At 44.4% G+C, this 17,957-nt stretch overlaps 1 protein-coding gene and 1 long non-coding RNA gene across 3 annotated transcripts; one reads left to right on the top strand and one right to left on the bottom strand.

The window, feature by feature from the left end:
- The first annotated feature begins 119 nt into the window (after positions 1-119).
- Positions 120-10,819, top strand: LOC123728263 (uncharacterized). Its single transcript, XR_006760177.1, has 3 exons — positions 120-310; positions 932-1,071; positions 10,603-10,819. It is a non-coding gene; the product is annotated as an uncharacterized lncRNA (long non-coding RNA).
- LOC106576801 (cation-dependent mannose-6-phosphate receptor) lies at positions 4,595-16,805 on the bottom strand. Of its 2 annotated transcripts, XR_001322015.2 has the most exons (8): positions 16,434-16,805; positions 10,593-10,771; positions 10,065-10,222; positions 9,759-9,868; positions 9,437-9,567; positions 8,917-9,043; positions 7,983-8,076; positions 4,595-7,204 (listed from the first exon to the last, which is right to left on the bottom strand). XR_001322015.2 is itself a non-coding variant. In XM_014154229.2 (7 exons), exons 1-7 carry the CDS (start codon positions 16,437-16,439, stop codon positions 7,082-7,084), a joined length of 834 nt encoding a protein of 277 aa, XP_014009704.1. In that variant the 5' UTR covers positions 16,440-16,803; the 3' UTR covers positions 4,595-7,081. The 2 variants fall into 2 exon arrangements, 1 of the variants encoding a protein (XP_014009704.1); XM_014154229.2 differs by lacking the exon at positions 7,983-8,076 and having other exon boundaries at positions 16,434-16,803.
- Between the last annotated feature and the right edge of the window lie 1,152 nt (positions 16,806-17,957).

Below are 17,957 nucleotides of genomic sequence, written 5' to 3'. Positions count from 1 at the left end.
ATGCTATAAAGTTCATGCACACCTGAAGACACAACTCCAAATACAAAGCTGACATGACAGAGAGAGAGAGAGAGTGTGTGACGTGCTCTCACACCAAACAGGACATTCCAGTTCAGGATGACACACAGCAGTGGAAACTAAGGTGGAGACTCAAGCAACAACAGTATCTGCCATTGACAAAGGCTAAATTGTACAGTACAACATATCACTCGACCTATCAACAGTAGTACATTTCAGAAAGTCTACTGTTCTCAGCAAGGGTCCAAATAAAAGGCCTGGAAGACTTCAATGAAGCCACTTGAAAACGACAGTAAGCCCATCTAATTATTTGTTGTAGAATAACAGATGCGTAATAAAGATTTTGTATAATTTCAGCCAGTAGTTTTGAAAGTAGAGCTCACGAGCCAAAACGGGTCCCCGAAAATTGTGCACAATTGTGTATAACGTCATCCATTTCGTATGATATTTTACGTCCTGCAAAAATATTTTTTCCTGCAATTCGTGTGATGTTACAAATACCAATTTCTACAATATGTTGCTAATTTGTAACTGCTTTGGGGCCTGTTCAATAGCTTTAACTGCACTGGAAAAAGGTTGATGTATGTTTTGTGTTTCTTTTATTTGTAGTCATTGTTGTTGATATTAGAGGCATTTTTATCAGAAAGGATGAAATTTGATGTAATTTCCTTTTTGTATCAATAAGTCCACACCCCTTACATTGGGAGTTGCCTCTTTTAGGCATATGCCAATGATTACACCACTATCATGGAGAAAAGAAACTGACAAAAGTGAGAGAGGATATTGTGAAATAGTGGGCTGACTGTCCCAGTCTTCTCTACTTTGAGGTTTGAACTGATTGTGAGTCACTTCAACAAATCACCAAACCACCCAACTGGTCTATCTTTTCATTTTCCATTTCCATCCACTACAGAGGCTAGAGTCTCTGACCGCAACTCTGGCCAACATGACAGGCTTCCATATGAGATCGTAGCTTTGGCAGAGGAGGAAGAATGGGAAACAGAGGAGTGAAGGAACGACAGACAAGCGGAAAAGGAGGTAGTGCCGAAGGAGGTGAGGAATTAAGACCTCCAGTTAAGGGAAAGAGAAGCAAAGGGAGGGGGAATAGGGCAGAAAAATGTGCTCTAGGTCAGGAAAATATTGGAGGAAAGGGTGCAAAGACCGGTGTTGGAAAGGGGGGAGGCAAAGTAGGAGCAGCATGGAGTAAATACAGAGAGGGGGAAGTTGCAGGCGGAAGTACAGAGCTAGTAATCAAATCCGTTATAAGTGTCACAAATGTCAAAGGAACAAATGGAAAGGGGAATGCTAGAGAGAATGGAAAGGTTGAAGGGATAGAAAATGGAGAAGAACTCAAAGTAAGGGACGGAAGTCCAGGAAGACGAGGAAGAGGAAGAGGAGGAGGGAGAGGAAGGGGAGGGACTGCAAATAGAGACGGTCTAGGCCAGGGAGATGTAGAACCAGTAGAACTGAAGATAGAGAAGAGAGGAAGAGTGAACAGAGGGGTGGGTGGGAGAGGTAATGGAAGTTTGGGTGTAAGAGGTGGAGGGGGAGGGGGAGCTGAATTGGGAGGAGGGGGTGAGGATGAGGTAGGACAGAGAGAAGATGTTGAAGCAGGATATAGCGCTGTGGTTGGTGGAAGACCAGGAGAAGACTCACATCTAACCCAGCAGGACTACCTCCAGCTGATGAAATCATTGAGCGTCAGGCTCCCTGAAGGTGTCCTAACCCCACAGGTGATTGAGCTGGCTAACATGGAGAGCAGAATCCAGGATGCCCAGGCCATCATCTCAGACCTGGAACACTTTAACATCCGGTTCAAAGCTGTTCCTCGACTGGGCTGCCGGGAGGTTCAAAACTTTCTGGCCATGAAAAGGGACGGCCAGGTCCTTCAAATCACCAAATTCCTCTTCTTTGACCAAGAGGATGATAAAGAGCAGCGTAGGAAACACTGGAGGGAGAACAAGACCAACACAGGCCGAGGGTTCAGGCTGAGGAATAGGTACATGGGTGATACGGCTGTCTCAACACCGGCTATGTACACCAGTGCAACCAGGAGTTGGGCTAGGTTGGAGGTGGGGGAGGTGTCTTCGATAGTGACTAAAGGGACCAGAGTGAATGTGAAAGACATTGAGAGCAAAGAGTATTGTGACGAGTCAGTGTTTTGGAGGAACGGAGTGTCACCCGGGCCTCGGAGGTTCGGTATGTTCTTCCAGAATGAAGCAGATGAGTTGGAAATGCTCAAGTTCTTTCATGAGCTGGGAGAGGGCGGGTCAGGTGGAACCAGGACAGCATCATACACCAAAGGCAACAAGGTGGAGTATGGATTCCTCAGCGGAAGGTTGGACTTCCTGGCCCAAATCCAGACGGACAATTCGGGAAAAAACAGAAAGGCGGCTGAAAAGAAGAAACGTGAGCGGCTCGTGATCGAATGCAAAAGCACTACCGGCAGCATGGTTGGGAAACTGGTCACTAAAATTCCCAACAGTAACAAGTACAGCTACCAGGTCCAGACCTACATGTACATTCTGAATAGGGAGGGGGAGGTAGAAAAGTGTTCTCAGATGAAGAGAGCAGTGATGATTGTGAGACACTACCACCAGGGAGGGGACCCTCCCAGGGACTTCCACTGGAGTTACCTGCAGATAGAGCCCTCTGTCCAGGCTGAGATAGACAAGCTGAGGACCCTACTCCAGGTGGAGGTGTTGGCTTGCTACTTAGCCCTCCTCAACCTCATCTTCCAGAGGGAAACTGTGGTAGGATGATAGTCTAGTCTATGACTTATTAAACTGGAAAAAAATCTTACTTTATTTTTATCTAAACTCAGCAAAAAAAGAAATGTCCTCTCACTGTCAACTGCACTTATTTTCAGCAAACTTAACATGTGTAAATATTTGTATGAACATACGATTCAACAACTGAGACATAAACTGAACAAGTTCCACAGCCATGTGACTAACAGAAATGGAATAATGTGTCACTGAACATAGATGGGTCAAAATCAAAAGTAACAGTCAGTATCTGGTGTGGCCAACAGCTGCATTAAGTACTGCAGTGCATCTCCTCCTCGTGGACTGCACCAGCTTAGCTAGTTATTACTGTGAGATGTTACCCCACTCTTCCACCAAGGCGCCTGCAAGTTCCCGGACATTTCTGGGGGGAATCTAGCCCTCACCCTCCGATCCAACAGGTCCCAGACGTGCTCAGTGGGATTGAGATCCGGGCTCTTCACTGGCCATGGCAGAACACTGACATTCCTGTCTTGCAGGAAATCACGCACAGAACGAGCAGTATGGCTGGTGGCATTGTCATGCTGGAGGGTCATGTCAGGATGAGCCTGCAGGAAGGGTACCACATGAGGGAGGAGGATGTCTTCCCTGTAACGCACAGCGTTGAGATTGCCGCCAACGACAACAAGCTCAGTCCGATGATGCAGTGACACACCGCCCCAGACAATGACGGACCCTCCACCCCCAAATCGATCCCACTCCAGAGTACAGGCCTTGGTGTAACGCTCATTCCTTCGACGATAAACGCGAATCCAACCATCACCCCTGGTGAGACAAAACTGCGACTCATCAGTGAAGAGCACTTTTTGCCAGTCCTGTCTGGTCCAGCGACGGTGGGTTTGTGTCCATAGGCGACGTTGTTGTCTGTGATGTCTGGTGAGGACCTGCCTTACAACAGGCCTACAAGCCCTCAGTCCAGCCTCTCAGCCTATTGCGGACAGTCTGAGCACTGATGGAGGGATTGTGTGTTCCCTCCATCGGGCAGTTGTTGTTGCCATCCTGTACCTGTCCTGCAGGTGTGATGTTCGGATGTACCGATCCTGTGCAGGTGTTGTTACACGTGGTCTGCCACTGCGAGGACGATCAGCTGTCCGTCCTGTCTCCCTGTAGCGCTGTCTTAGGCATCTCACAGTATGGACATTGCAATTTATTGCCCTGGCCACATCTGCAGTCCTCATGCCGTTCACGCAGATGAGCACGGACCCTGGGCATCTTTCTTTTGGTATTTTTCAGAATCAGTAGAAAGGCCTCTTTAGTGCCCTAAGTTTTCATAACTGTGACCTTAATTGCTTACCATCTGTAAGCTCTTAGTGTCTTAACGACTGTTCCACAGGTGCATATTCATTAATTGTTTATGGTTCATTGGACAAGCATGGGAAACAGTGTTAAAACCCTTTACAATGAAGATCTGTGAAGGTATTTGGATTTTTACGAATTATCTTTGAAAGACAGGGTCCTGAAAAATGGACGTTTCTTTTTTTGCTGAGTTTATTTATCTGTATCATGTTCGAGCCCTGAATGCTTATTGGCTGAAAGCTGTGGTATATCAGACCGTATACCACTGGTTTGACAAAAAATGACTTTTTACTGTTCTAATTACATTGGTAACTAGTTTATAATAGCAATTAGGTACCTTGGGTGTTTGTGGTACAGTATATGGCCAATATACCATGGCTACGGGCTGTATTCAGACACTCCGCGTCACGGATTAGAACAGCCCTCACCAGTTGTATATTGGTTAAATATTGATTAAATATGAATCATATTTTATCAGTACATACAGAGAGCAGTTGTTTTAAAAATATTTTTATTATGTTTTACATTGTGTTGCTTAGAGTTAACTGCCCCTGCTAACACGCCAGCACACTAAAACGTGTCATACATGACAGATTCAGAACTGTAATCAAACACTTTATTCATATTTAATGTTGATGCAAAAGCGCAAAACAAACTAAACAAATTCTCTTTTACTCTTCCCCTCATCTGCAAGTACAAATAGCATCACAAACTAAAGCCAAAGTCAGAACTGACCAAATCCATTGAACCCAGACCTGGTTTAGTTCTGATCCATTTCGTCACATCTCATTGGGACCTGTTGTCCTGGGTCGGGTCTAACTAATGCCATCTTTCAGGTCTTCATTGAACTAAGCGAGTGCCATGGGCCAAGTTTTTTGTTTGTTTTAAAAACATCACAAAGAAGCAAAAACAAAATAAAAAAAACATTCACCCACATGTCACAGACAGTACATGTGTATTTTTCTTGATTATATAAATTACTTAAGTTCCTCCATTTTACTGTTGAACACAAAGTGCCTTCTGTTGCCTTATGAAGGACTTGTTCAATCACAGCATTATATTACAAAATCATCATCAATGTCCTCAGTATCATTAATGCTGCATTCATAACCAAGTGGGAAGGTGGTATTTACCACATACGACTGGGAAATAACCACTTGAACACCCTTTCAACTGGTAATAACTAGTGGGAAACTTGTCTATGATCTCTGAGCTCCGACTTCTCCCTCATGGTGACCTCTGACATCACCTATAAGAAAATTACCTCGATAACAGCATTTTTGGCTGTTAAATGCAACAAAACATTATTGATAAAAAACAATTAATATGGATTTTTAACACTATAATTTGTTTACAAGCGTGAAAGCTGTACTTTTAATTTACAGATGATGCCGCTTGTTGGCCATTAGCCAATCAGCATTTCTCAACAAATTCAAAGAACGTAAAATGCATCCAACTGGTATTTACAACTTCACAACTGGTAATTACCACCTTCCCACTTGGTTATGAACACAGCATAATAGTAGACTACTACTCAGTACCATGGTTGGGGTCAATGCCATTTCAATTTTGTCAACATAGGAAGTGAACTGATGGGAACAGAATTACAATGGAATAGGTTCCAACCCTACTCTTCAAATAGCTAAGGAAAAGGTATAATGGGTCAGAAGTACATTTTGGTCAAGGCCCAGTCAGCATCCTACTCTAAAATAGTAACACGGACTAAATGTGTGTCTCTAGCAGTGCATTGGTTGAAATGGCTCTGTACTGCAGTGTATTGTGGTCCAACTTAATTTGAAGGTCATTATAAAATATTTTACCCATTTGAAAACTTTAGGCTAAGTGTGTTTATTTATTTCTTAACAATAGTAAATATATCTAACCATTTTAAATGTATAAACCATTTATTACAATGACCTGTAAGCATATAAATCATGAACAAAAGCCTGCGTATTCACTTACTGTAATATTACCATGTGAAAATGATTCTAAGCAGTGTATAAGCAGACCTTCAAATTTACATTTTAGTCATTTAGCAGACACTCTTATCCAGAGCGACTTACAGTAGTGAATGCATACATTTCATTTTTTTCATTCCATACATTTTTTTTTTCTTCGTACTTGGCCCCCCGTGGGAATCGAACCCACAACCCTGGCGTTGCAAACACCATGCTTTACCAACTGAGCTACAGGGAAGGCCAAATAAAGTGTGACCTACGAGTCAGTACACAGCCATTAGCTACTGAAACACTGGATGGGAGTCACGTGTTAGAAACTGTTCCTATGGTTGCATTGTGTCAGCACTAACACGTCAGTCATGTAGAAAGGCCTTACGGTTTCCACTAGATAAGACAGCCACAAAGTCAAAATTGGCTCTATCGTGAAAATTTATGAAAACAACCTTTTTATTTTGGTCTCAATTTAAAAGTCAGGGTTAGGCATCAGGTTATCAGTGTTGTTAAGGTTAGTTAGGTTTAAAAATCAGATTTTAAGAAGATAAATTGTAGAAATAGGTGGGGTTCATGACTTTGTGGCAGTGTTAACTAGTAACAACACCTATTGTGCCAGATGAACCAGATGTAACAGAGTCCGTTTTTGAGACATCACTCTGCATCCAGAGGTGGCCACTCCAGTTCATGAAAGGGAAAAAAAAGTGTATCCAGGTTTTTGTTGCCACCTCCAAATAATGACGCCTGGGCCATGCAAACCAGGGCAGGTGACTTACCATCTAATATAACAAACTAAGTATTGAGGAGTCAAAGATGTCACAGATCCTCCAGCCTTCCATAAACTGGTGTGCCCACCTCTAAACTCATCCCTGAAACTGTCAAAATGAACTAGGATGAAGTTGCGCCTAGACACTGAACTGAGGTCAGTTTTATGGAGAGAGTAAGTGATGATCCTAGATCTGTGCCTAAGGGCAATATCTATCCGAAAGCGTCAAAAGCTTCACACGGGATAGATCCCTCCCACTACTGACATCACATGGGAAGCAAGTGGTCATCCCTCTCTTCTGGCTGCTCCTCTGGCTCTGTGGACACACCCCTGTATGTGGGAGGTTCCTCTTCGGGGCCCTGTGTCCTACACACAAAATTACATCCATCCTGAGGGTGAGGGAGAGAGAGTGAGAAGAGTTATGACTGACTAGCCAATCCTAGCCCTCAAAAGAACAGCTAAGTGCCCTCAAGTAATGCATAAATGTGGCCTTCAACAGACCCTGAATCCCAAATCAACCCATATACCCTCCTTCAACATAGACCCTGAATCCCAAATCCAAATCGGAATCCCAAATCAACCCATATATCCTCCTTCAACAGACCCTGAATCCCAAACCCATCCAACATATTTTATTTAACATTTATTTAACTAGGCAAGTCAGTTAAGAACAAATTCTTATTTACAATGATGGCCTAGGAACTGCCTTGTTCAAGAGCAGAACGACAGATTTTTTACCTTGTCAGCTCGGGGATTCGATCCAGCAACCTTTTGGTTACTGGCCCAATGCTCTAACCACTAGGCTACCTGCCGCCCCAAACATAGACACTAAAATACCAAATCAACCCATATACCCTCCTTCAACAGACCCTGAATCCCAAATCAACCCATATACCCTCCTTCAACAGACATAATCCCAAATCAACCCATATACCCTCCTTCAACAGACCCTGAATCCCAAATCAACCCATATACCCTCCAACAGACATAATCCCAAATCAACCCATATACCCTCCAACAGACATAATCCCAAATCAACCCATATACCCTCCAACAGACATAATCCCAAATCAACCCATATAACCTCCAACAGACATAATCCCAAATCAACCCATATAACCTCTTCCAACCTAAAACACTCGTAGGGGATAGGGTTTGAATTTGTACCAGAGAGATATGTGACGTCCATCGTCTCACGTCAGATAGTTCAGTGCAGACGGCCGTTGCACTATCTGACAACTCGCAAACACTCATGGCATAGCTAGAAAGAAGCTCAAAAATGTTAACACGGTGACATCGTCCACTAAACCCCCTTTCATCTTCAAAAGAGTCAAGAGTTAATCTTACCAAAAACAATAATCCTGTAGCTAATATTGATGTTTTTTCATGAGCAAGTCTTCACTAGCTAATTCTCTAGCTAAGGTATTTTGTGGTGGTAGAATCAGTATTTATGAAATTCGAAATGTGCACAGAAATTTGCTATCTAGCTCGTGTCTGCTTACCGAACCAGTCTCAAATCAATCCATATGAAATGAAAGGCAGGGATGTTAATAATGCCAGTTCACACACTCCATGCTGAATACTCCCTCTAGCTAGCTAGTGTAGTGAAGTTCCAGCTAATGGATAAATTAGTTTATGATATCTGTTCTGCCGTGATTAGCGCGCAGAGTTCTAAGGCACAGATGACTGCTCTCTGGGACATTATCGCGATGGCCAAATGTTCCAAAGAAGCGAAGGAACAGTGCCACCTGTCTGAGTCAGATACATGCTGATTTCTGAGAACAGTCCCAGAACTTTGCTGCCGTACTTCATCAACAAGCTGGCAAACTAGCTACTGTATGGCCATTCAAACAGCTTGCAATGGGGTGCTAGCTGGAGCAAGTTTGCTCAACTGAGCGAGCATAATTTGCCGTAGTAGCCCGTACGTCATAGCTACTAAGAGAGGAGCGATTTTCGGAATTAGTGTTAGGCGGATGAGCAAAATCTAGATTTTTTTCGATTAGGTCCTCATCCTACAAGACAGAACGGTTGAGGGACGAGCTTCACGTAGTAGTGACGCCACCTGACGTGAGACAGTGATGTGACTTCTACAAACACTCACCGCTGCCAGGTTGCCAACCTGCGTCCAGAAGACATAGTTGGGGAACTGCTGCAACCCTTTGGCCCCAACAATCAACCGCTGGTAAAGGAATCCACAAATGAGGTACACTGACAAGAGGACGAACCCACTGGGACAGAGGAATGAAAAAAAGAAAATGGTGTCAAATCCCCAGTTGGAAACCCATCCCATTAATTGACACATGAAGAAACATCACAATGATTCACAGTGATAATTATTCTGGTGTTCTGCTGTGTTAAGCGTTGAGGAAATAAGAGACCATTATCATAATGAATACCAATAAATATGTAAATATGATCCATTTTGCTTGGTCTTGTAGCTTTGTTTGTTGTGAGCAAATGACAAGTCCATTTCATAGGGTATTGAGTATTTGTTGGAGAGACAAATGGAGAGCCTTGGTTGCTGCCCTGCGTGCCAGCCAGCGGGTTGGGGATAAGTTGGAGTATTTTTGTAGTCACCGGAATGTGTGTAATAAGGAAGGATGCATAATCTTAGTACTAACATTATGAGTATTATGGAGCCTGCACTGAGCTGGGATGGCAGAGCGGGACAGACCGCACTGGAGTCCAGTTCAAACAGATAGAAACAGTCCCTCTCCCTCTCCCTCTCCTCCAACACCACTTCCAGCTTCCCCTAACAGATAAATGGGGAGAGTGAGAGAAAGAGAGGAAGACAGAGGTTTGAGCAAGAGGGAGGACGATAGGAGGGGATGTAGAGAGGTGTGCGTCAATGTGTGACAGGGAGAGAGGCATGTCAAATCATCACACCACAGTGATCTATAGACATTGAAGAATATGGACCAAACCCTCCCTTCCCTCTCTCACCATTTCCACTCCTCTGTTGCAAGAGATCATGACGATGGCTTTCCTCATCTCCTTGGAACAGTGGGTGTCATACTTGGTGCCGTTGCTGTAGATCAACATCACCCAGTCACCTGTAGAGGGTGATGGGTAGCAGAGAGCGAGAGAGAAAGAGCGAGCGAGAGAGATGGAAGGGGAGAGAGAAAGGGCATCACTATATCTGGTCATGCTAGAGCTGACTTACAGAGATACTATAATATACCGTAACACACTGATACGACCGTCACATGACTTTTTCAAAGAAAAGATAAAGAACCCGGACATTCTTACTTCCTCCGATAGCCTGTGTTGCAGTGTACAGGCCAAGCACTGTCTCACTTTTTTTTCCCGTCTGAACGAGTCCCGCTCCTACTGTTTTCCCAGCATCCCCACACACCTGGAACTGGTACGTGTAGTTGTCCTTGCCGCTTGTCGTCCCCACAGAGAAACTGTAACCAAGGGAACCGTGGGGGGAAAAAACTGTGGTAACGTTACCATGTATAAGTGTTACGTGTGATGTTACATGAGTGATGTAGACTAAAATGAACAATCTCTGGAAAATGAAAACTAAGGGAGTTTCCAAGCTTAATGTGGCCTCCTGACTGCTGAACAATAACCTTTTTATAACATCATGCAAAGCTAATTCCTGTGACAGCTGACAAAGTATAATTTCATCTCCCCAAGCAATGGAGGTCAGTGTGCGTGGTCTTACTTTTTTGCTGATAACCCTTGATTTGATACCAATCACCTGGTAAAGCAATAGGATATACCACAGATATTTCTATGTTTTCTTCCATTTCTAAAACGGTCATTCCTTACGTCTTGTTAGTGAGCGGTTCTAGAAGACTGAGGACCTTCCGTTCTGCTGGGGACTCAGAGAACAGCTTACATCTCTTGGTATCGTCACTGGCCTGGCCTCCACACACCAACAAGACCAGCTGAACAGCCAGAACTAACAGCCACACAGACGTCGCTGTGTGTGGGGGGGACATGGACACCTGGGGAAAATATATAATGGTACACGATTAAAATACTATACTTTGTAAGGCTTATTTGGTCTGTTTCACTGCATGACTGCTTCCGGATGCTGGAGTGAGTAGTCGTGCTGTACTTCGCTCCGTGGGTAATATTACATTTCATTACATTACATTACATTACAACGGAACGATTTGATCAGTGTAATGTTAGCTAGCTACATAGTTGTCGTTGCATCAAGGATAAAGGTGTAGCTAAAGGTGTAGCTTTGAGAAACTAACTTTGAGAAACTAACAAGGTTAGCTAGCCAGCTGTATTCGTTAGTTCGTTCGCGCCGTTTTCCAAATGGCGTCAACACCACCACAGCCACTGCTAGCTAGCCAACTTTACCAACTAGCAGTACTGTAGAAACGAAATACATTACAACGGAACGTTTTGATTAGTGTAATGCTAGCTAGCTAGCTACATAGTTGTCTTTGCATCAAGGATAAAGGTGTAGCTAAAGGTGTAGGTGTAGCTTTGAGAAACTAACTTTGAGAAACTAACAAGGTTAGCTAGCCAGCTGTATTCGTTCGTTCGCGCCGTTTTCCAAACGGCGTCAACACCACAACACCACAGCCACTGCTAGCTAGCCAACTTTACCAACTAGCAGTACTGTAGAAACTAAATACATTACAACGGAACGTTTTGATTAGTGTAATGTTAGCTAGCAACATAGCTACATAGTTGTCTCTGTATCAAAGATAAAAGGTAAAGGTTAACGCAGCCACTGCTAGCTAGCCAACTCTACCAGCTAGCAGTACTGTATCATTTTTAGTCAATAAGATTTTTGCAACATAAGCTTAACTTTCTGAGTTGTGTAGTCCACTTGTATAGCTAGCAGGACTGACTTTGTGTTAGCTAGCCAATGTTTAATTACTTCTGCGTTATGAAAGGAACTAGACACGGACACGAATGATCCATTGTTAGTTTGTTGTAACCAAGTATTGGTGCTAACCGTGTGTTATTGGATGCTAGCATGCTAGTTAGCTACGGCGTCATAGGACACGGTGCACTAGGTGGGTTTTCACGGAAGAATACTGTACCAAGTTATCTAGCTGAATAAACTAAGTTTGAGCCTATTCCTGGAAACATTGAAACACTGTAGTTTACATCAATTATAATTTCTAAAGTGGAAGTTGGAAAAGTTATATTTGAGTGTTTCAGTGAATGGTTAGTGAGGGAGGCCCTGCTCTCTCGCTTCCCCAGTTGTTTAGTTAATTTTCATTCCAATCTCCTTTGCATTAGCGTAGCCTCTCCTGTAGCCTGTCAACTATGTGTCTGTCTATCCCTGTTATCTCCTCTCTGCACAAGCCACACAAACGCTTCACACCGCATGGCCGCTGCCACTCTAACCTGGTGGTCCCAGCGCGCACGACCCATGTGGAATTCCAGGTCTCCGGCAGCCTCTGGAACTGCCGGTCTGCGGCCAACAAGGCAGAGTTCATCTCAGCCTATGCTACCCTCCAGTCCCTCGACTTCTTGGCGCTGACGGAAACATGGATTACCACAGAAAACACTGCTACTCCTACTGCTCTCTCCTCGTCCGACCACGTGTTCTCGCATACCCGAGAGCATCTGGTCAGCGGGGTGGTGGCACTGGAATCCTCATCTCTCCCAAGTGGACATTCTCCCTTCCTCCCCTTACTCATCTGTCTATCTCCTCCTTTGAATTCCATGCTGTCACAGTCACTAGCCCATTCAAGCTTAACATCCTTATCATTTATCGCCCTCCAGGTTCCCTTGGAGAGTTCATCAATGAGCTTGACGCCTTGATAAGTTCCTTTCCTGAGGATGGCTCACCCCTCACAATTCTGGGTGACTTTAACCTCCCTACGTCTACCTTTGACTCATTTCTCTCTGCCTCCTTTCCACTCCTCTCCTCTTTTGACCTCACCCTCTCACCGTCCCCCCCTACTCACAAGGCAGGCAATATGCTTGACCTCATCTTTACTAGATGCTGTTCTACTAATCTCACTGCAACTCCCCTCCAAGTCTCCGACCACTACCATGTATCCTTTTCCCTCTCGCTCTCCTCCAACACTACTCACTCTGCCCCTACTCAGATGGTACTGCGCCGTTGCAACCTTCGCTCTCTCTCTCCTGCTACTCTCTCCTCTTCCATCCTATCATCTCTTCCCTCTGCTCAATCCTTCTCCAACCAATCTCCTGATTCTGCCTCCTCAACCCTCCTCTCCTCCCTTTCTGCATCCTTTGACTCTCTATGTCCCCTATCCTCCCGGCCGGCTCGGGCCTCCACTCCTGCTCCGTGGCTTGACGACTCATTGCGAGCTCACAGAACAGGGCTCCGGGCAGCCGAGCGGATATGGAGGAAAACTAGCCTCCTTGCGGACCTGGCATCTTTTCACTCCCTCCTCTCCACATTTTCTTCCTGTGTTTCTGCTGCTAAAGCCACTTTCTACCACTCTAAATTCCAAGCATCTGCCTCTAACCCTAGGAAGCTCTTTGCCACCTTCTCCTCCCTCCTGAATCCTCCTCCCCCCGCCCCCTCCTCCCTCTCTGCGGATGACTTTGTCAACCATTTTGAAAAGAAGGTTGACGACATCCGATCCTCGTTTGTTAAGTGAAACGACACCGCTGGTCCTGCTCACATTGCCCTACCCTATGCTTTGACCTCTTTCTCTCCTCTCTCTCCAGATGAAATCTTGCGACTTGTGACGGCCGGCCGCCCAACAACCTGCCTGCTTGACCCTATCCCCTCCTCTCTTCTCCAGACCATTTCCGGAGACCTTCTCCCTTACCTCACCTCGCTCATCAACTCATCCTTGACCGCTGGCTACGTCCCTTCCGTCTTCAAGAGAGCGAGAGCTGCAGCCCTTCTCAAAAAACCTACACTCGATCCCTCCGATGTCAACAACTACAGACCAGTAACCCTTCTTTCTTTTCTCACCAAAACCCTTGAGCGTGCCGTCCTTGGCCAGCTCTCTTGCTATCTCTCTCAGAATTACCTTCTTGATCCAAATCAGTCAGGTTTCAAGACTGGTCATTCAACTGAGACTGCTCTTCTCTGTGTCACGGAGGCTCTCCGCACTGCTAAAGCTAACTCTCTCTCCTCTGCTCTCATCCTTCAAGACCTATCTGCTGCCTTTGATACTGTGGACCATCAGATCCTCCTCTCCACCCTCTCCGAGTTGGGCATCTCCGGCGCGGCTCACTCTTGGATTGCGTCCTACCTGACAGGTCGCTCCTACCAGGTGGCGTGGCGAGAATCCGTCTCCGCACCACGTGCTCTCACCACTGGTGTCCCCCAGGGCTCAGTTCTAGGCCCTCTCCTATTCTAACTATACACCAAGTCACTTTGCTCTGTCATATCCTCACATGGTCTCTCCTATCATTGCTACGCAGACGGCACACAATTAATCTTCTCCTTTCCCCCTTCTGATAACCAGGTGGCGAATCGCATCTCTGCATGTCTGGCAGACATAGTGTGGATGACGGATCACCACCTCAAGCTGAACCTCGGCAAGACGGAGCTGCTCTTCCTCCCGGGGAAGGACTGCCCGTTCCATGATCTCGCCATCACGGTTGACAACTCCATTGTGTCCGCCTTGACGTGACCCTGGACAACACCCTGTCGTTCTCCGCTAACATCAAGGCGGTGACCTGATCCTGTAGGTTCATGCTCTACAACATTCGCAGAGTACGACCCTGCCTCACACAGGAAGTGGCTCAGGTCCTAATCCAGGCACTTGTCATCTCCCGTCTGGATTACTGCAACTCGCTGTTGGCGGGGCTCCCTGCCTGTGCCATTAAACCCCTACAACTCATCCAGAACGCCGCAGCCCGTCTGGTGTTCAAACTTCCCACATCACCCCGCACCTCCGCACACTCCACTGGTTCCAGTTGAAGCTCGCATCTGCTACAAGACCATGGTGCTTGCCTACGGAGCTGTGAGGGGAACGGCACCTCCATACCTTCAGGCTCTGATCAGTCCCTACACCCAAAGAAGGGCACTGCGTTCATCCACCTCTGGCCTGCTCGCCTCCCTACCTCTGCGGAAGCACAGTTCCCGCTCAGCCCAGTCAAAACTGTTCGCTGCTCTGGCACCCCAATGGTGGAACAAGCTCCCTCATGACGCCAGGACAGCGGAGTCAATCACCACCTTCCGGAGACACCTGAAGCCCCACCTCTTTAAGGAATACCTGGGATGGGATTAAGTAATCCTTCTAACCCTCCCCCCCCAAAAAAGATATAGATGTACTATTGTAAAGTGGTTGTTCCACTGGATATCATAAGGTGAATGCACCAATTTGTAAGTCGCTCTGGATAAGAGCGTCTGCTAAATGACGTAAATGTAAATGTAATTGCCTAACCAATTCATTTGGACACAATGACACTGATAAAAGCAGTAAACGAGTGCTGCACTTTTAATGCTGTAGTGGGACCACTGAGAAAAAAAACCTTGCTTGTGATATTTACAATGATTGTACAAAACATTAGGAACACGTGCTCTTTCCATTACATACTGACCAGGTGAAAGCTATGATCCCTTATTGATGTCACCTGTTAAATCCACTTCAAATCAATATAGATGAAGGGGATAAGACAGGTTAAAGAAGGATTTTTAAGCACATGGATTGTATGTGTGCGCCATTCAGAGAGTGAATGGGCAAGACAAAAGATGAAGGAGTTATGGTAGTAGGTGCCCAGGCGCACCGGTTTGAGTGTCAACAACTGTAACACTGCTGGGTTTTTCCACGCTCAACAGTTTCCTGTGTGTATCATGAATGGTCAATCACCCAAAAGGACATCCAGCCAACTTGACACAACTGCGGGAAGCATTGAAGTCAACATGGGCCAGCATCCCTGTGGAACGCTTTCGACATCTTGTAGAGTCCATGCCCCGAAGAATTGAGGCTGTTCTGAGGGGAAAGCAGGGTGCAAATCAATATTAGGAAGGTGTTCCTAATGTTTTGTACACTGTCACCATTTCTGTGATTCCCAAGACATGAGATACATAGCATGTGCAAGTAGGCCTACCAAGACAAAACTCTGCTACAACAGCGAGTCTGACCATATGAACTCTGACAAGTAAAATAACGAGGCAAAGCGGCTTACACGAATGGTGCGTTCAAGAGAACTCGGAAAAATACGAGGTCAAATCATGACGTCACTGATCTATAGGTCGGAAAGTCGGAGCTCTAGAGAGGCCCTATTTATAGTTCCCGAGTTGGAACTAGGAGTTGGAAAAAATAGTTTTGTTTAATGATCGGAACTCGTTTCTTCGAGTTTCCAGTTGTCTTGAACGTTCGGAAGTTAGCGATTTCTGAGTTCACCGTTGTTTTGAACGCGGCATAACATCTCTGTTTGCAGGAAATGAAACTATCCCGCCATCTTGACTTGCACACCCCTGACCTAAGGTGCATTCAGGATGGTTGCTGCAACGTTCCGTGAGCGCGCAAGGCAAAACTGTCGAACGTAAACTGTGTTGAATTGAACGTTCAATTACAGAAACGAGCTTGACATGAACACTGTGGTAGATGTCGGATATCATTGCGAAATAGATAAAGCCGTAATTAACAAAGCAGCTGTCATGCAACTTTTGAAACGTTGTAGAACGTTACGCATCCTGAATACACCCCTAGCCTCGGCTGATATTGTAATACAAACAACTTTTAGACATACCTTCATTCTGAAAAGATGTAGCCAGCTATTCCGTTAGCGTAGGTTGAAGTGGCTACAATCTAGCTGTTCTGATCAAGTAGCTAGCAAAAGCAAGCTAAGCTAGTTAAATGGCACACCGTGTCCCCTGTTTTGTCATGCAAATGCAACAGACCTGGTAATCAATTTCGATCACGCACAATTACAAAACCATGTCCTTTAACAGTCCGCTATAAAATGTACTTTAATACAAACTATTTATGCTATAAAATCATTATACAGCGTCTAGCGTTACTTTATGTCAGATGCGGAAGTGGAACTAAACAAGGAAACGCATTTGACTGTAGCAAAGATTTAACTAAACCAAGACAGACCACAGCTTGTCGTTTCCAATGGGATCAAATGAGTCGTAGTGGGCAGAACCAAGCACGCGCTAGCGATATCCTATTGGCGCGTTCTAGTATACATCTGCCTATTTCCGTTACGGAACGCCTACTGTAAAGTGTGCGTGTGCAATAACTCAATTCGCATTTGCACTCCTAAACAGCGCGATTTTTTAAAACTTATGAAATAGGGTGAAGTCTACAAAATTTTGTCTATTCTGTTCATAACAGATGCTAGTTTTGGGAACAGAAAACTGTATTGAGATCAAATGTTTAATTGATGATAATATTTGCAGGATCTCGGCCAAAATCCATACCGTTCCATCTTCTCCCACTATCCGCTAGTGGGATACCTCTCACTGAGGAAGCGAATTTTTCACATTTATACAGCCAGTGAAATAACTGTCTCATAGTTTTTTTTTTTTTTTTTTTTAACTGTCTCATTGATCTAACCATTCAATTCATGGGGCATTATTGGCATGGGAAACATTTTTTTAATTTATTTTGTATTTTTTATTAACAACAAGTCAATACAGAAAGTACATGTGGGAACACAAGTATATATAAATAATATACAAAGGACAATTAGGCTAGGGGGTACAATATCACGTTACACAAGGACCTTCAGGGACATACATACACTTAGAATTCTAACAGCTTTTTTGTAAGTAGAGTATTTAATTGTCTTAAAATACATTTCAATTTCTTTTTGTGAGGTAAGAAAATGTGGTGTTTTGTTTGTAAATTTACATTTGTGAATATGAAATTTGGCCAAAAGAATAATGAAATTAATTACATAAAAATGTTTCAGCTTATTTCTATCGTAGGTAAAGAATCAAAGAAGTACATCTCTCCACAATAGTGTAAGATCTTCATAAATGTGTTCAATTATAAATCTACTGATGTCTTGCCAAAGTTTTCTTACATGAATACAATGCCAAAAAAGATGCAACACTGTTTCTGGGTGGTCAATACAAAAGGAACAATTTGAGTTGATGTTTTCCTTTAACTTCTTCATATAGTTGTTGGCAGGATAATATTTCTGAATAATTTTAAAGGAAACTTCCTTAATTTTGTTAACAAGTAGGTATGTGTTGCAACATCCACATTTTTTTCCAACAGATATTATCAATAAAACCATTCCAATAAGGCATGACATAAGGTA

The sequence above is a fragment of the Salmo salar genome, chromosome ssa02, assembly GCF_905237065.1.
Source record: "Salmo salar chromosome ssa02, Ssal_v3.1, whole genome shotgun sequence".
NCBI classification, from domain to species: domain Eukaryota; kingdom Metazoa; phylum Chordata; class Actinopteri; order Salmoniformes; family Salmonidae; genus Salmo; species Salmo salar.
The sequence above is the reverse complement of the archived record's forward strand: the minus strand, read 5'-3'. Positions and strand labels throughout refer to the sequence as shown.

Excerpts from the sequence above, each read along its gene's own strand:
- LOC106576801 (XM_014154229.2), bottom strand. Across the intron at positions 9,568-9,758 it reads GCAACAGAGGAGTGGAAATG|GGGAAGCTGGAAGTGGTGTT; the intron begins GTGAGAGAGGGA and ends TTTATCTGTTAG. Across the intron at positions 7,205-8,916 it reads AGGTTGGCAACCTGGCAGCG|GATGGATGTAATTTTGTGTG; the intron begins GTGAGTGTTTGT and ends CCTCACCCTCAG.